The sequence below is a fragment of the Eulemur rufifrons genome, chromosome 17 (genome assembly GCF_041146395.1).
Source record: "Eulemur rufifrons isolate Redbay chromosome 17, OSU_ERuf_1, whole genome shotgun sequence".
NCBI lineage: Eukaryota > Metazoa > Chordata > Mammalia > Primates > Lemuridae > Eulemur > Eulemur rufifrons.
Genome location: NC_090999.1, coordinates 92,517,912 through 92,537,659, shown reverse-complemented (window position 1 = coordinate 92,537,659; position 19,748 = coordinate 92,517,912). Strand labels below are relative to the sequence as shown.

General features: G+C 35.0%; 1 protein-coding gene across 2 annotated transcripts in view; it reads right to left on the bottom strand.

Moving 5' to 3' along the window:
* SLC12A2 (solute carrier family 12 member 2) overlaps positions 1–19,748 on the bottom strand; it is a 90,431-nt gene that overhangs the window by 40,237 nt on the left and 30,446 nt on the right. For both annotated transcript variants that reach the window (XM_069492037.1, XM_069492038.1), the window contains exons 5-7: positions 8,808–8,947; positions 6,220–6,330; positions 4,713–4,821 (exon numbers count right to left, since the gene is read on the bottom strand). In XM_069492037.1, the coding sequence (XP_069348138.1) occupies positions 4,713–4,821; positions 6,220–6,330; positions 8,808–8,947 (360 nt within the window). The remainder of the gene's footprint in view (positions 1–4,712; positions 4,822–6,219; positions 6,331–8,807; positions 8,948–19,748) is intronic.

The following is a 19,748-nucleotide window of genomic DNA, read 5'->3' as shown; positions in this document are numbered from 1 at the left end:
TAGACAATAACGATTTAGGTAAAGAGTAATTGGTATATAGGACTCCTAACTTCTCTTTGGTTGATATAACTGGTAAATTCTTGTATATTTCCTAAATAAAGTATTAGTATTCTTCTTCTCTTTCATGAAGGAATGGTTTACAATCAAAATGATGATCCAATCTGGGCCATACATTTCAAGAGCCTTTGACTTGATTTTATTACCAGTCCAAATGTAAATAAAGTGTGAACAACCCTTTCAATCTTGAGGTCAAAGAAACAAGGGAGATAAGGTAACAAAAGGAATATCATACTAAAAAGGAGTCATTTTTTCCACAACTTTCAGTTTACATTACTTTCTGTACAGATTTTGGTCCAGAGCTTTCTCCATCGCCTAGGAGTGATGTGTTTGATTTTTGAGGCTGTCAGATAATTGCAGCTAAGGCATCCTAAGTAAAGATCTTTTCCATTTCAACAATAAGTTTCAACCAGTTCTATTGTTTTCATCTTTTCTAAAAGATAGAACCTGACACTAAAACAACCAATTAACCATAATTTATCCATCCCTCCATTCAATATTTAAGTACCTACCATGTGCCAGGTCCTGTATTAGAGCTATCTAGTATCTCAAAGTGCTTAGACATACAATATAAACAAGCTAGACATTGTTCCTGCCTTCATGGAACTTAAGAGTCTCAATGGAGAGCTACAAAATAAGAAATAGGTCATTATAAACAGCAGTAAACATACTGATGAAAACAGGGTGTTGTGACAGCGAATAAAAGAGAGAATCCAATTCAATGTGGTTATAGAAGGCGAAACAAATATATTAATAAATAAGGAGATAATACTTAAGTTGAGACTTTACTGAGCAAGAATCAGCCATGTGATAATCAAGGAAAAGACTATACCAAAATAAGCAACATGTATGAAGACTCCAAGGTAGGAAAAGGTTTAGCTCTTTTGAGGAAATAAAAGAACTCTTAGAGTAAGGGGGAGAATTAAATAAGATTGGAGAGAACAGTGAAGGTCAGATTATATAAAATTTTATAAAAGTTTAAACTTTATCCTAAATAAAATATAAAGGCAAGGTTGGGTCAGAAACACGCAAATGACACAGTGTGACTAACTGTGGATGCCGTGTGGGCAATGGCCTGGGGGGCCAACACCTGAAGCAGGGAGACCAATTAGGAGGCTGCTGCAGTGGTTTAATCCAGAGATGGGAGAAAACGCGCTGATTTCAAAGGATTGGGAATTAAGAGGAGCAGGTAGGAACAGGAAACACTGAGACCCTGGTTTCCTCTACTTACTTAGATGGAAAAGCTTGAGAAGGAATAAGTAGGAGAGACATCAAATAATCAGCTGGATGTATGTTTGGACTTGAAAAGGAGAGATTCAGGAACAGAAACATGTCAGGCTCTTGATAGTATTTCGAGCTGTGAAAATAGATACCACTGAGGGAAAGAATACAGGTAGAAGGCCAGGATCATACTCTGTGCAACTCTGCATTTAAAAGATAGGAACTCAAAAAGGAGTGCAGGATGTGAATAAACAAGAAAAAAAAATAAAGGACAGGAAGGCGCGAAGGGGGTCATAGGAGGAATAGACATAGTAGCAGTGACTTAGGCAGAACACCAAGGGTGTCTGACATCAAATAAAACAAGAGAAGAGTTTCAAGAGCATAACTAAGAGAACTGTTGAGGCAAAGAATGAAAAAACTGCACCCTGAATCTACCACAATGTGATTGTGATGGTGACAGACGGCATCCAGATGAGAGGGGTTAAGGATAAAACCACCTGAAAGTCTGATGGGCACTCGGCTGTGCACAGTCTCAAAGTATCCCTCCACCGATTACTTGGTAATCACAAAGAAGAAAATGGCAACCGCATAATAGGGAAACTGCACAGGTGTGGCCTTGACCAAGTAATCAAACTTAACACCATCAGCAATGGGGAAAACCGGCAGCATGTGCCCTCCTGATGTGGTACACTGAGGAGAACACATCCTTCACGTAGCGTTTCCGACAAAAATGAGAAACCTGAATCTATGGAAACAAATCAGACAAATCCAACTGTACAAACCTTCTAAAAAACAAATGAGACAGGCATGGTGGCTCACGCCTGTCCTAACACATTGGGAGGCCAAGGTGGGAGGATACCTTGAGGCCAGGAGTTTCAGACCAGCCTGGGCAATAGCAAGACCCCATCTGTATAAAAAAATTTTTTAAAAATTAGCCAGGCATGGTGGCACATGCCTGTAGTCCCAGCTACTGGAGGCTGAGGCAGGAGGATTGCTTGGGCCCAGGAGTTGGAAGCTGTAGTGAGCTATGATGATGCCCTCTAGCCCAGGCAACAGAGGGAGACTCTGTCTTTCTTTTCTTTTTTTTTTTAAAGGACTGTACTCTTGAAAAATGTCAGTATCATGAAAGATAAAAAAGGCTAAGGAGCTGTTCCAGATTTGGAGGGGAATTAAAATTATGTAAAGAACCGTTTAAAAAAAAAAAGAAAAGTGAAGAGACACGACAACTGAATGCAATATATGATCCTGGATTGGATCCTTGAATAGGAAAAAATAAAAGTTGTTATAAAGATCTTTATAGGGACAAGTGGAAAGATTTGCACATGGACCATATGTTAGATATTAGTACTGTGCCAAAGTTAAACTTCCTGAATTGCTCTTTTCCTTAGTAGAGACAAGCTGAAGTATTTAGAGGTAAGAAGTCATGATTTCTGCAACTTAGCTCAACTCAAAAGGCTTAGCAATCATAGAAATAAGTAGATATATATGGAGTGATAAAACAAATGTGGAAAAAAGGATATAAAAATGTTCATCATTGGTGAATCTAGGTGAAGAGTGTAAAGAGTTTATCATATTATTTTTGCAAGTTTTCTGTAGACTTTATTTTTTAATAACAAGGAGCAAGGAGAAGACGAAGATTTGAGAAATCTGCTTATGGAAGGGAACTGAAAAGTGAGGTGGTAACTGGAAGGGAATAAAAAACAAGAGACAGCATTTTTGAGGATGAGAATTACTACAGCAAGTTTCTAAGCTTGTACAGAGGTGAAACTTTTGATGCAGAAAAGCAAGTACATTACCAAAAGACAAATGCCTTTGAGAAAGTAAAAGAAATGGGATCCAGAACACATCAGAGGCAACAGTCTTTGATGAAAGAGAAACATTTCTCATATCAGAAAGAGAAAAAGAAGAAAATGAATACTGCTATTAAATAGTCATTTAACCTGTTTACAACTGACATACCTTAGTATAACAAATAAGAAGAGAGCCAAGCAGTATCAAGCAACAAAAAATAAAGTCACATTCCAAAGAATGCTTAGATTAACCTCATATTGAGATAGCCCAGATGTTTACTTGAATACAATATAAACTATTACTATACTATTAACTAACTTTCATAAGTTGTCAGAGATCTGAAAAAAAGAAAATGAAAAATGTTTCTTAGCAGGTATTTGTAGATATTTTAAAATAAAGTCATAAGCAATTGTATAATTGTATAATTATTTGTATAATTATTGAGAACATTTTTAGAAGTAACCATCCATTATAATTTTTAACACTTCTTTTAGGAATAAAAGTGACAAAAATAAGTGTTCCAAAAAATGTACAAGAAAAATTAAAGTGAAAAAAAAAATCATTCATAACTAGAAATTTCACAAACATACTTATGAGTGCACAAAAGCCAGGAAACTACCTGACGCTACTAGCTCCCATTTCTGACATGCCCAGTAGACAGCTCTTCCCCTAATCCAGGAAATCAGCAATTGAAAGCCCATTTTAGAAGCAGGCATATGCACTGTAATCAGAACAGAAATCACAATAGAAACCCAGGACCAGTATGCACAAATAATAATTGGGTGCCCTTGGTTAAGGTAAGAACCCTGAAACAATTCATATCAGAAAACCGCCCAGCCAACTAAATCAGTGTCAGTTACAGGTTAAACCAGTGCTACTCAACATATGATTGATCTAAGGACTGTACGTTGTTACCAGTCAGCAACAAGACTAAGGAGCTTACACCAGAATGTAAATCTCTGGTCTCCATAATTTAGTTGAGCTGATTTTATTTTTCAGTAAGACTTTCTGAAAGAGGAAGAACATCGATTTATATTCTACATCTTTTCACAGATCACTGAGTAGCTGTGGGGAAAACAACTCAGGAGACCTGAAGCTAAGCCTTTTTTCTAGGGCTTAAAAAAAGGGGTTAGTCAAGTGAAGATACACAGACTTATGAACTGAAGTGCAAAGCCTCTCTCATGCTACTGCGACTATTCTTTCCAACTAGCATGTCCCTTGCAGAGTCAGATTCAGAGTTGCCCGACCAAGTGGGGAGATGATGGAGGTTGGGGGATACAGATAGAAACTTTAGGAAATAAAAAATGACAAGTAAATTCTCACACAAGTTGTAGAAAATTTAAGCTTCAATCACACCAAGAGACTAACATTTCTAGTTGCTTTCACAATCTTAAGCACTTTAAACTGTTGTGCTTAACTACATCTGAAAGAATGAAAAAGACATGTTAGAACAAAAGTTACAAATTAATAAGTGATTTTTACTCCAACTGTACAGCACACGGAAAACTAAACTGAATTGTAAATCAGTGTGAATATCAGACCATATTCAATTATATTACAAAATACCTAAAATGTACTAAACTTATTTAATAATAGAATGTTATAATATGCATTCCTAAAAATAATTCAATCTTTTTACTTACATTTATAACCAAAGAAACCTTTGGGCTTCTTGCTCTCCAATGGGATAAATGTTCCTATGACGAAATCAGCAATAGCAAGAAGTAGAATCACCAAAAGAACAATCTGAGCCTGTAATTTTAAACATTAAAAATCAAAATCAAGTATCTTGTGTCTATACTTTGATTCAATTCTACTAGAATATAACTAGCACAAGGGCAAGGATTTCTGTTCACCCGTATCCACAGTGCCTCAAACAGTGCCAAACACCAAGTAGGTGTCTGATACATTTTTGTTTAATGAACAAACATTTCTTTAGAGTGGCCAATATACTGGGGATGTGCATGCCCTCCCACAAAGCATAAAGACACTGTAAATTCCAAAACACTGCAGGCTTACACCATCCCATATCATTCATTCCTGTCTCTTCCACCTTAGCACTACAATCTTGATGTGGAGAATATATTTGTCACAAACACAAGTTTTATACAAGGTCCAAACATAATGTTGAATGTGTAATTGCTACAGAAAAAGAAGACAAAGTACAGAAAGAAGAAGACAATGTGGAGGAGGAGAATGCAAGTAGCAATGGGACTGGAAGGAAAGAACTATCTATGAGAACTACCATCTCTCCCTCTTCGCTCTCAACCTCCCAATAAAACTGAGCAGACACTCATGAAAAACTGTGTCATTTGTGGGAACAAGAACTACTTACATGCTAATCATGTCCCAGGTAGTAAGAAATACTATTCTTTTCAATAAAGTCAATTTGTTAAATGTGTAAATAGATGATTTAATTTTATGTTAATATGATTTTAAAATATATAACAAGCTAGGGAAAAATTATTCTTTCAGAATTTCCTAATTTTTGGTTTGGTTGTTTATTACACAAAAGTCACAAATATGTGGCTTTTGTAAAATCTACAAAAGTAAACATCTTTATGGATCCATTACTCAGGAAACCAGAGCTGTGCTGTCTCATACGCTAATTCTCAACGATGCAGAAACAATTCTGGGTGCTCTGCCTATAGGTAACATGTGACATGCAGCAATTTTTTCCAGAGACAATGACACTGGCTTTGGTAGTCATGACTTCTGAGGTTTTAATAGTAAGAAGCAAGAACAGCTTCTCTAACTTCATATGGGTACTACCTTTCAGTTACTCCTCCATGTTTATTGTTAAACTAAACTTTAATATAAATTATGAACCCAAATATTTAATTTGGGCTACATAATACATTTTCCTGAGCATATCTACTTACTGTAAAACAAGATCGGGGAATTGGCAAGACGATGGGAAATTCAAAATTTGGAAAGTACTGTGTTTAACTGGATCCTACATTGAGTGTTATCTCCAAATATTCCTTACCTTATCACGTAGAAAATAACCTTATACATAAACTTCTGTGAAAATGGCCATTTAGGTGCCACTAGAGTCTGAAAATATTTCCATACTTTAGAGCATTACTAAAACATAAACTCTAAAAGTTCATATATGAAATATTTACAGGTGTTCCTATCACGACTTACTTTTGCTTCCCACTCCATTCCGGCTACTGAGATACCTAAAAGAATCACCACTGTAATGGCTCCGATAATTCGGATATCATTGATTTCATCTATCATAAGAATGGAATGTTCCTAAAAAAGATAATTACATATATAATGAGCAATATTAGTTATTTTACACAAACTCCTAAATTCTTTTTGAAACATTTTAGAAATATCACAGCACCTTACATGTAGAAGTTGCTTACTTAACAAATAAATGGAAGACCTAAAGGAATTAATCACTTATTTACTATTGAGGTGTCATTTTAAGTATTTGATAACATCAAGTGTATGATTAAATTAACACTGCTATATTTAATACAGGCGCAGTAAAGCAAAAGAAATTGCTAACAAGCACATAAATTACGGCTAGTATTGTAGTTAGGATTTTTTAAAGTTACGTGGCAAAAATATAGTTCACATTCATTGTGACTAGAGAACTCATGCTTTTAATGGTCTTTTATACTGCATGAGAAAAAGAAACACACTTTCATGCTGTTGTTCATAAACACACACTATTCCCATTCTATTTTTAAAAAGTTTCCATCTAGGTTAAAATTAGTTAAAGGCTGTGCTATCCTAGTAAACTAGGCAAGTAGCTATTTGTGAATTACTACCACTTCTCAAATAAGGTAATAAAAAGCACAAAAAACTAAAATATAACTCAGTATCTTTGATAACTCAGGAAGAATGTATCATATTAAAACTAAAAAAGAGTATACAAGATTTTAACAATTTTATCAATGCTTTCCAAAAAAAATATTCCTTTGTAAAAGTCAACAAGGGAGAAAAAACTTTGCTTGAATTCCAGATAAATGAGCTTTATACAAAAATTAGAGAGAAAACCCCTTAGGATCCAAAGGAATTCTCGCCAACCAAAGGCATAGAAAGTAATATAATATTTAACCAATATAGTAGGAAGAGTCATTTCTTAGCTTTTTTGAACCTGAAGGATCCCATTTGACTTCATAAAAGAGTATATACCTTTTATTTTGCAAAAAAGTTTAATTACGGATTTTTTGAAGTTCAATTTGACATCTCTTGAATTAATCTGACATTCCTTACAGCATTTAGATAATCTGCAAGAATTACTTGCAGAAGAAAAAAATCGTGGTAGTATAAATACATATCTATTGATCGATTTTTAGATTCATGGACCATTACTGCAAAAGAACACTACAGCTGTGCCTCAATATTTTATATATTAAATCTAGTTTTAAATATTTGTTTCCAATTTGGTTAAATTTCTCAGTTTAACTTTCCATGAAACAAAATCATTTCTAAACCCTAATCACTCTGATAAGAGTTCAGAGTAAACCTTAAACTTTCACTGCCAAATAAAAACATACACTAAAAAATGAAAGAATGTGAACTCAAATAATTATGCTGCTTGCTTACTGTGTTACAGCCCTTCTTTTTCTCCATCCCCTTGGCCTACACAGGTAAAGGTCAATGCCAATGTAAGGGTCAGTCCTTTGCAGATTTTACACTTCTGAATGTACTATATACTACTGTAGAAAAACAGTTACAACCTAACCTAATATGAACTCTAGGTGTCACTCAACGTTTCTCTCATTTAATAATACTGAGGAATCCTAATTCACTCTTACTTCTTTAATTACACACATCCTAATGACTTTCCAAACAAGTTTTCTGAACTCCAGAGCAGTATTATCAAATGCCCTCTACCCAGCTCTATCTGGATATACCCCCAACGTTCTCAGACTAGCACATCTAAAACTAAACTGTCCTATGTTCTCTGTCTCACAGTGAATGGCGTTATCTTCCATCTAAATCCCCCAGTTGGAAATTCGTATATAAACTTGAAATGCTCCTTTCTCTTTCTCTAATTTTCAGTAGCCCATTATCAACTCCACTCATTTAATTTCTTTAAAATCTCTCAAATTCACCCATAGTCACAATAGTAACATAAGCTGCTATCTCCTCTCCCAAGACAGCTACTATAACCTATCCCATGGTCTCCGTCTCCAGTTTTGATTCTCAATCCATTCTTTATACCATGGTCAGATACTTCTCTAGGCCCCAAATCTGAGCATGTCATGGCCCCCAATCCCAACCAAGATAAAACCCAAACTTAATTCAAACAAAACCCTTCCTAATGTGATGCTTTTTTCTCTCTCTAGTTTTTAAATATCTTGCCACTTTGTGCTCCAACCATACTGAAATATTTACAGTTTTCTTAACACATTACACTCTACCCTTTTTGGAAAGGGTGGCCTTTGTTTGCTTTTCTTCCCTATTCTCCTGATACCACCCTACCTTTCCTATTTGCCTGCTAGCGTCTAGACTCCCTTCCTTGCAGAACTGTTCATCGACACTCCTGTGCTGCCTCCATTCTTAATAAGTAAATGCTCCTCCATTACGTTGCCAAGGCCTCCTGTAGTTACCCACTGCTGGCATCCTAATAATACAATCATCTGTCTCTCTCCCATACTTAAACTTCTTGAAGGACCGGTTTCTCGGACACCACATCACTGCTTTTCTAACCTCTAACATGGTGGCATGATTTGGTAAACGAATGATTAAAAGAAAAGTGAATTAATTACCTTAAGCAACTCTACCACAGTTTCTGCAAATCCAACCACGTACATGGCGACTGCAACAGCATTGGCAAAAGCAAAGATTAGACCAATTGCACCACCAAATTCTGGCCCTAGACTTCTAGATATTAAATAATACGCTCCTCCTAAAGAAAAGAACAAAATACTAAAGTTAGGATTTAAAATGCCAAACAATACTTTTAATTACACAAGAGTTCACAAAACAGATGCCCCCAGTAAGACAGCAGCTAAATTAACTGGCAAGTCAGTGAGTGTATACTCAGGAAGAAAAAAACCCAAAAAGAATTCTTCATAATCTACTTCATTCATTAAAAATTTGCAACATCCAGAGAATTCTCCCCATGTCAAATATAAAATCATCCCGTTTAAATCACACTTTCTCTCTTAAAGCTTAGATTAAAATGGAGCCACAGCCTCTTCCTCATATTCATACATACCAAGATTATCTCCCAGGGATTTTCTAAATAATATATTTAATCTTAATGTAACTTTTAAAATCACAGTTAACATAATTTCAGTTACTTGTATTATGGCAATTTGCTGGGAATGTGAATACCAAAGCTAAAAAAAAAAAAAAAAAAAAAGTCTCACAGCTAACTGCAAAGAACAGCGTATAATGGCCTCCCAGAGAGACATAGCTTGTAGTCTAGCAAACTTGGCCTAAATGACAGAGTAAACAAGGACATTACGTGAGCTATCATGAAGTAAGTATTTTTCTAACTTAAAAAATAAATCAGTACTATGATTTGGAGTCAATCTAATTCTTACCTGGAATTTCTAAGAGCTCTCCCAAAATTCTAATTTAAATCTAGCCTTCAGGTCATAATCAAAACTTAGTTTTAATAATAATGAAGTTACATAAAGTTAGAGACATATTTCTATAATATATATATAAAAATGATAAAATACTTAACTTGTAAGACCATATTAAAATATAATGAAATGTCATTAAACAGTGAATATTTATTTCAATTATTCACCCAATATATGAAACAAAAAAGTTCTATATCTTGATAAAGCACCAAACATGCCAACTTCATTTGGAAATACCTACAATAGGTTTTATAGTAGATTCCTTTGATTCCTATCAATTCTCTCAAAATGTTATACAGCTTAAACCCGTTCATTAAATTTCCTTAGTTTTCATCATCTTTAAAAATTCAAAAAAAAAGCAATCTAACCATTTAACATTAACCTTGTGATTTTTTATGAGATAAAAATGTCTTAACATTTTCCCAGAAATATTTCTGAACAGTAAAAATTCCAATGAACTTATATAATAATTTTGTTAAGTCAAGTAAAGATATTACTATAAGCTCTAAAGACAGTACAACATGTTATAATTTATCACAAGGAAAATCCTTGCAATAGTATAATTATCACAGTCTATATTTAACATATATTTTCAAAGTTAAATAATTTCATTTACTGCCAATAAAAACGATTTAAGACAAGTATTGTTTATCTTGATTTTATAGACGAGAAAATTAAGTCATAAAGAAAAGCTAACTGAAATCAACCACTTGTGTTTTAATAGTTGACAATATAAACTTTAGAATGAGAAATATCACCAATAGGACCTATAAAAGCAAGGAATTCACTTGTTATGTGCCTCAAATTTTTGATTTTATGAACTGACAATTCTGAGATTTCAAAACTACTTAAAAATCTTCCAAAAATTGAGAAATCTAAAACTTTTAAAACCTAAAAACCAGTTTTATTACTTTTTAAATGATTTGTATTGTTTTCAAGGAAAAAAAGGATATATGGATAATAAAGCATATAAAAAATCTGCTCATCTTCCTCTACTTTTACTCTTGATGAAAAAAGTTCTTTGCCCTATTCCTTCCCACATCCATTGCTGCTTCCTAGAGGCAAGGTGTTTTACGAGCAGCTTTATTCCTTTTTTTTTTTTTAACATCACAATGGATAGTATTAAAGATATACTACTATAAAAGGTTACGGTATTTTTACTAATCAGCATAGAGTAGGTACATATTTTATTATTTATTTTGTTAAAAATTACACACTTAAGTATAGTAAAGAAATATTATCATGCTCATTTTATATATGGGAAATTAAGGCTTAGAAAGGTTAAATAACTTGACCAAGGTCATACAAGTAAGGAAAGACTTGTGCTTGAACTCAGGTCTCTTTGACTAGAGTGCTTATGCAGTACAGTGGTGTGGATGTAATCTTGAAAATCAGCCTTTCCATTACCATGGAAAATGCTGAAGAATATGATAAGGAGCTACGGCTCAACTAAAAGGCATCAACAGAAAACAAAAAGTAACCTTCTTCCAACAACAACAACAAAAAACTATTGCTCAAGCAAACACAGAAGTCAATATGGGGAAAAAAAAAATCCTCATGGAGTCTCATAATTTGGCCATAAACAAGACTAACTCCTGAGTGTAGGGAATGTAAATTAGTCAGATGCCAGAGATGCTAAGTAGTAACAATGTTACACTGGGTTCCATTACTATTGCATACTGATTTAGGGATATATGTCTCTGTAGCTCTTATTAAATCCCAAATCACTAACAAAAACCCTAACAAGGTTAATCAAGAGCCTAAGATTAAAAACTGATCATCGGTCATAAAATAAGTCTCAATAAATTCTAAAAAAATGAAATGATATAATGGATATTACTGACTATGACAGAATTAGATATATGAAAGACATCTAAAAATATAAATTATGTAACACACTTTTAAATAACCCATTAGTTAAAGAATAAATCACAAGAGAAATTAAAAAGTATTTTGAACTAAACTGATAAGAAAATGAAACATATCAAAATTAGTGGGATATACCTAAAGCAGGAATTATAGTGAAATTTATAATTTTAAATGCTTATATTTAAAAATAAAGATATTAAGTCAATGATTTAAGATGTAAGATAGGAAAAGAATAAAAATGTAAAGCAGAAAAAAGAGTAGAAACCACTGATACAGAAAATAAGTCAATAAAGCCAAAAGTTATTTTTAAAATGTTAATAAAACAAACAATGAGCTAGACTAATCAAGAACAAAAAAGACAAAATCAATTAACTGAATTAGGAATGAAAGCAGGGACAAATCACTATAAATTCTAAAGTCATTAAAAGGCTAAAAAAGTAATATTAAATAACTTTATAGCAATGATTTTGCAACTTAGATGAAATAGACAAATTCCTTGAAAAACAAAATGCTGCAGAAGTCTGACTAGAACAGGAAACAAATCCTATAGCTATTACAGAAATTAAATTTGTGATAATCCACCCTCATCCCCACAAAAAACAAACACAAAAAACCTACAGGCCTGGATGGCTTCACTGGGGAGGAAGAAATATGATCAATTTTACAAACTCTTCCAGAAAATAGTAGAAAAGGGAACACTGGCCAACTCCCCTTATGAGATGAGCATAACCCTAACCAAAAAACCTAACAAGGCTATTACAAGACAAGGAAATTTCAGATCAATGTTCCTTATAAGAAACTTAAAAATCCTTAACAAATTGTTAGCAAGTAAAATTCAGCAGAAAGGATCCTAATCACTGACCATGTAGGGTTTATTTCACAAATGCTAGGTTGTTTTAGATTTAAAAAAAACTACGTAATTTGTGATAATAACAAAATAAGGGGAGAGAAAACATATAACCATTAAAACAGATGTAGGAAAAGCATGACAAAATTCAACATCCACTTATGATAAATATTCTCAGCAACTGTGCAACAGAACTTTATCAATCAGAGAAATATCTCCCAGAAACCTTATAGTTAACATCTTACTTAACAGGGATATATTGTATTGAACTCATTCTCCCTAAGACTGGGAACAAGGAAAGGATGTTTATTCTCATCACTTCCAGTCACCGCTGTATTGCAGAGCTTAGCTTAGCTAGTTCAACAGGCAAGAAAAAGAGAGGAAGAGTCCCAGAGACTTGAAAGAAAAAGTCAAAACCATATCCATTCACAGGTGACATGCATGTTTATGTTCAGAGCAAGATCAACGACTACAAGGCCAACATATGAAAATCTATTGTATTTCTATATACAAGCAACAACAAAAGGGAAGATGAAATTTCCCATTTATAACATGAGAAACATGAAATACTTAGGGATAAATTTAATAAAGCATATGACCTCTACATTAAAAACTATAAGAAAAAATTGCCTAAGAGAAACAAAAGAAGACCTAATTAAATGGAGATACATTGGAAGATTCAATATTGTTAATGTGACAATTCTTCCCAAACTGATTTTTAGATTGAAATCCCAAAGCCCCACCAAGGTTTTTCAGTTTGATTGGAGGAGCGGGTAGGAAGGGGGCAGAAATTGGCATAGCTAATTCAGAAACGAACATGAAGTAGCCAAGTAGCTTTTGCCCTCTGTTGGGTCTGCCCTGGTCTGCACAGGAGCCACCAACGTGCCTTGGGGTGGGCGTGGGAGGGGTCCCCCAAGAGGCTCAGGCAGCAAGTTTTCCAGACTGTACCCAGCACTGGAAGGCAGGCACACAGCATCACTGGCAAGGGGCCCTTAGTGCCTGGATTCGCCCAAGGGAGTCAGGGTCCCGCTGTATACGCTCCCCTACCTGGAAAGGGAGGTTCCCCCAGAGGGTATAGACTGAGGGTTCCTCCCTCACGTGAATCCTGAGCACCTGCTGTTGGGCGACAGAGGGTACCAAGCAGCGCCGGGCATGCACCCTGAGCAACCCCTGTAGTCACCATGCTGCTGCCCTGGCCCCTGGAGGCTGCTGCCGGGGGCTGCGCTCCAGGTGCCGTGAGGGGCTGGTCCAAGGCACAGGAGCCCAGACTGTGCAGTGTTTCATCCTGAGCCACCGTTGGAGGCGGCACCAAGATCCACTTGCCAACTGCGGCTGATTTCATCGGACATTTGCCCACAGCCTGCCCGGCTGGGGTCCATGGGAGGCGGAGGTGGCCTGCTGGATAGTGGGTGGTGCCCCCTTCCTCTGGAGGAGTGGGTGTGGCTGGCAAATGCTGATTACTCCCCCTAGTTCATCTGCCACTGCCTCCTTCCAGCCCAGTGCTTGGCCCCAACCAAGGGCCAATAAATGTTTGCTGAAATGTTAAAAAAAATAAATAAATAAAAACCAAAACAATTATGAAAAAGAAAAATAGTTGGAAGACTTAGAACTTACTATACTATAAAGCTAAGCAATCGAGATAGGAGACTGGGTAGTGTTGGCGTAGGATAAACAATTGACGGTCAGCATACATTCCAGACAATACACAATTGCTTTTTCAACAATAGTATCAAAAATAATTTAACAGAATTATTGGAATTATTTTGAATTCCATTAAAAAAATGGAACAGATAGTTTTTCAACAAATGGTGCTGGAACAAGAGGATATTTGTACAGGGAAGGGGCTTGGGGGAAGAAAAGCCACACCTGTCTCACATTATACACAAAAATTAACTCAAGATTGTTCAGAAACAAAAATCTAAAAACTAAAACTATAAAGCTTCTAGAAGAAAATATAGGAAAATATTTTCACGAGCTTGGAATAGGCAAAGGTTTTTACAACAATAAAAGCACTAGCATAAAAGAAACATGAGAAACTGGACTTCATCAAAATGTTAAACTTGTTTGTCCAAAGACACGATTAAGAAAATGATAAAAATGATAAGGCACGCCACAGACAGGGAAAAAATACACATAGTACATATGTCAAACATATGACTTATATCTCGAATATATTGAAAAAAATTCCACAAATCAGTAACAAAAAGACAAAGCAATTTATAAATTGGCAAAAGATTAGAATACATCACAAAGATGATATACAAGTAGCCAGTAAGCAAATAAAAAGATGCTCGTTATCATTAAACATCAAGGAAATGCAGTAAGGCACCATTAAACATCCATAGAAATAGTTATAATTAAACAAGCTGGGCAAGGTGGCTCATGCCTGTAATCCCAGCATTTTGGGAGGCCGAAGCAGGAGGATCACTTGAGGCCATGAGTTCGAGACTAGTCGGAGCAATATAGCAGGACCTTATCTCTACAAAAAATAGAAAAATTAGCCAAGCATAGTGGCGCATGCCTATAGTCCTAGCTACTCAGGAGGCTGAGGCAGGAGGATCATTTAGCCCAGGAGTTTGAGGTTGCAATGAGCTATGATGACACCACTGTGCTCTAGTCCAGGTAACAGAGCAAGATCCTGTCTCAAAAAACAAAACAAACAAACAAAAAAAAAAATTAAAAAGATAAAACACATAATCCCAGCTACTTGGGAGGTTAAGGCAGGAGGATCCCTCAAATCCAGGAGTTTGATGTTGCAGTGAACTATGGTGATATCAGCGCACTCTAGCCTGGGCAACGGAGCAAGATCCTGTCTCAAAAAATAAATAAATAAATAAATAAAATAAGCATTGGCAAGAATGTGGAAAAACTGAAAGTCTCATATACTGCTGATGGGAACATGAAATGGCACAACCACTTCGGAAAACTATCTGGCAGTATCTTACAAAGTGAAACATACACCTACCCCATGAATCAACAAGTCCATTCCTAGGTATTTTCCCCAAATGAATAAAAACATACAGCCACAAAGAACTTATACAAGAATGTTCATGTCAGTTTATTCATACTAGCCCCCTAACTAAAAATAAACCAAATGTCCATCAACAGGTACTAAAGAAACAAACTGTGCATTATTACAAGTTGTATAGTAATAAGATAGAATACTATAATACACTGTAATAGAAATGAACAAACTGCTAACATATGGAACAACACAGATGAATTTCAAAAACATTATAATTGAGTGAGAGGCAAGATACAGAGTACCTTCTGTATAGTTCCAGCCTGGGATAGAAGTGAGGGACTGATCACAAAGGAATGCAGAAGAACTTTCTGCTATGATGGAAATATTCTATATTTTGATAAGAGTAGATATGCTTATCAAAATTCATAGAACCATAAATTTAAAATCTGTGCATTTTATTGCATGTGGATTTTACTTCAGTAGTGTTGATTTAATAAGCTGATATAAATCTTTGTTAACAGCTAGCATTTTAAAAATTGTACCCTAGTCAAAATGAGATCGTAAAAAATACTCCTGTGTTGGATTTCAAAAGAAGATTAAATGGTTTTAGCCGTCCTAGTCAAGTTCATCAGTTTACTGCTTATAAAAAAAGGAGTGAAAAAATTTTCAGTTACTTTTAAAGCTGGACTATGCTGTTAAATATAAGTTTTTTTTTATTGTATTAATAAAAAGGCAATTAAATGTATCTATCCACCTTTTCGGGGGCGGGGGGAACCCTAGCTCAGGATCAGCACCTGACATCTGCAAAGCGAAAGACACAAGTCCTTGTCACCACCTACCGCCCCTCTCCATACTTTCCTGTGGTCCATCTCTGTAGCCCCATAGAATTCTAGTAGTAAAAAGGATCTCAGAGGTCATCAGGCCAAACCTCTCATTTTACACATAATAAAGGCTGAGGTTCAGAAAGGTCTGTAACTTCAACAAGTGAGTAGTAAAGCTGTGAAAAGACTCAAGTGATCTGTTATTTAGTCTCACAACTAAAATCAAAACTAGCCTTGCCTCTCTCTTACTGCTGTTAAGAGTTAAATAATTTTAAAACTTTTGGAAAAAAATAAAGCCCTTTTATAATTCCATTATAAACTCAGGCAAGGTACTAAAAATTTTTTCCTTGCTGTGATGTGATATAAGGATAAATATATATTTGGACTTCACCCCATGTTACTGGAACAGAGAGCTATGTTCACACAAAAATGTCTGTGGTAATGTTTATAGGAGCTTTATTTACAACAGCCAAAACCTGGAAAAAACCCACATGCCCCTTAACTGGGGAATGGATAAACAAACTGCGGCATGTCTATGCAAGGAAATGATACTCAACAGTAAAAACCAATGATCTAGTGACACACACACCCATGCAGAGGAATCTCAAAAGCATTCTGCCAAGTGAAAGAGGTCAGACTCAGAAGGCTGCACACCACATGACCCTACTTGTGCAGTGTTCTGAAAAAGTGTCGGGGGCTGCAAGGAGCTGGGGGCAAGGAGAGGAAGTGACTGCAGAGGGGCACAGGAGCACAAGAGGTGACAGAACTGTTCTGCCTTGATTGTGGGGCTGTTTACAAGACTATTTTTATTTGTCAAAACTTGTAGAATTGTACACTTAAATTATTTCATCCAAATCATACCTTAATAAAAAATCAAAAAAATCTGGAGAAATAGACAACAAACAGTTTAATTGGTAGTTTTTTCCCTGGTAATAGAAGTGCTAGGTTTTTAAGTCTTTAATGTTTAAGCTGCTCTGAAACTTAATTATGCATAATGTATATGAACTACTTTTGTAATCTGAGATAATAAGAAAAAGGAATGAGCAAGGAAGCTTAATGGCCCACCAAAGAGGAAAATGCAAAATTTGAGTCCAGACATCTTTTATTTCCTTTGGAGGAAATGATTAATATAAGAATCATCTATGTATTTAGTGATAGCTACGGAAATTCTGTAAAAATTAAATTTTGTTGGTACACTGAGGAAGAAATCCAAGGGTCACAATAACAAAAATGTAATAAACTTAACAATGAGAAAGAAAACTATTTAGAGATTTCTATTCAGAGTTCATCTAGTATGATTAGCAAATATACCAAAATCCTTTGTTAGAGTAGCAAACCATCTACTTCTTTACTCTCACTAAATTTATCCAGAGCCACCTTGTGTACAATTTAGAGGAACCACTTTGGGAATGCAATGTCACAATGAACCCAACGTTCATTTTTGTTATTGTTCTAGCAAATATATTTTAGTAGCCTGGTTTACAAATACACAATAAGGAGTTTGCCTGTTAATGTTTGGCAAATTTTCCTCTATTTGGTTGCTATTATTAAGTCAAATAGGGAAAGGTAAGTGATAAACACGGAACCTCAGGCCAGGATCAGGTGCCATCTTATTATGACTGATCACCAGAGTAACTCAATTAAATTTTAAGATGTTAGAACAAAGACATACAACCCTAATTCTGCAGCAGACAATTTTGGAACCAAGTTAAAGTATTTTTAATCATTAAAGACTGGCAAAATTAAAGACCACCAATGAGTCAAAGAGAAAATCCATGTCAAAAATTATTAACAATATATGCCAGGTTCTCATCTGTGGTATACAAGTAGTGTCTTACTGAACTGAAAACACAATGATATGTTTAAGTCTAAGAAAACCTCTGACTATAACTGTTACAGAACTGCCTTATACAGCTTCTTAAAATATTTCAACAATCTAAAAAGTTATTTGAAATGAATTAGCTATAAAAGGAAAGAACTATGGAGCTGAATTCTAACTTAGAACTCCTTGCTTGGTAATGCTAGGAATTAACAGTTACACAATGAACAAAACAAACAAACAAACAAAAATGACAATTTATGATAATGCAATTTTACCAATACACAAAACACTTTCTGTCACTTATAATAACATGGGGGAAAGTCTTTCCTCACTTCCAATGTTTTGGCTTTACATATATACAAAAATGAGGAAGTCTTCAATTATTTCAGGGAAAAAAAGATATGAGTACATAAAGTAAATTCTGACTTATGATGTAGATATTTTAAAAAGATTCATCAGAAGAATCTGCATAAAATTTAATTTTGTTGGAGAGAATGGGTATGATTGCTTCATTTTTGCTATCATCTGTGCAAATGATAAATGTGACTACCACTAATGCTACAATAAATAAGATAATGTATGTCAACAACATGGTATTGTATCTAGCAGTTAGGTCTCAAAAAATGATAGCTACTATTACCTGAACACAGGCTCCAAGAAAACAGCATTTTGTCTGATTTTCATCACTATAAACCCAGTTACAAAATGCTCAACAATTATCTGTTGACTGACAGACATGTAATATAAAACTTCATCTCGGTCATGGAATAAGCAGGTTTATACTGATTTTAGACTTTCAGAACTACCTGTCTGAAATGTTATGCAACTTGGGTTTTTATTTGAAAGGGTACCGACATCTGCTTTTAACTAAGTCACTTAAATGTCCTATACCAAAAAGTGGTTAAGGAACCATGCCCTTCCATTGCTCTGTTCATATAGTATGATATGACTTAAAAACCAGAATTTACACTGCCTTCATCTTATGAACAGCTGCCTGAAGTTGTTTTTTATTCTATAAGTGAGTCTTTATTCACAGATTAGTTGAAGATGGGGGAGAACTCTTGTCTGTGAAATCTAGGAAATACAGACCTGAGTGAAGATGGCTGCTGGCCAGCACCACGTAAGTTGCAGAACCTGTTACACATGATCCGTGTAAATTCTCTAAAATCCAAGCTCTCAAGAAGACTGATATGAGGACTTGCAGAAGAGGAAGAAGCTCTGGGACCCGAGTAGGCTACAATAACCTGAGGATCACAAATGTGTCCTTCAAGAACAGTCAGGGACTATGCCAAGATGAGGGCAAACTTTATCAGTTACTTGGCACTACTATTTTTACCCTGTGGAAGGCAGGGAACTGAGGAGATGATTCTCTGACCTGCTGCCAGTAGCTCTTATTAGCATCCAAAATTCATTACCAAAATCTAAGCAAGCCTGAAACTATGCATCTTTTATTTTCTACATTTTTGCTTTTTTTTTTTCAGAAACCCTGAATGTTTCCATATTATATTTGTCCTAGATTTCATAATTGGACATTATTACATTTGTTTAAAAGTTGGCAGTTAATTCATATTAAAGAAACAACCAGCACAACATTTCCAGATGGATATCTGCTTAATCTCTAAAATGTATTGTTGAAGCCATTGTTAAAATTAATTAGTCATGTTAAATCTCTCTTATTGCAAAAAGCACACAACAGTTGAAAAAATACACATTTCACAAACTTCTACAAAGCTGGAATGAGAATAAAAATATTGTTCAATATTAAAAAATATGTGTTATATTTCAGTTA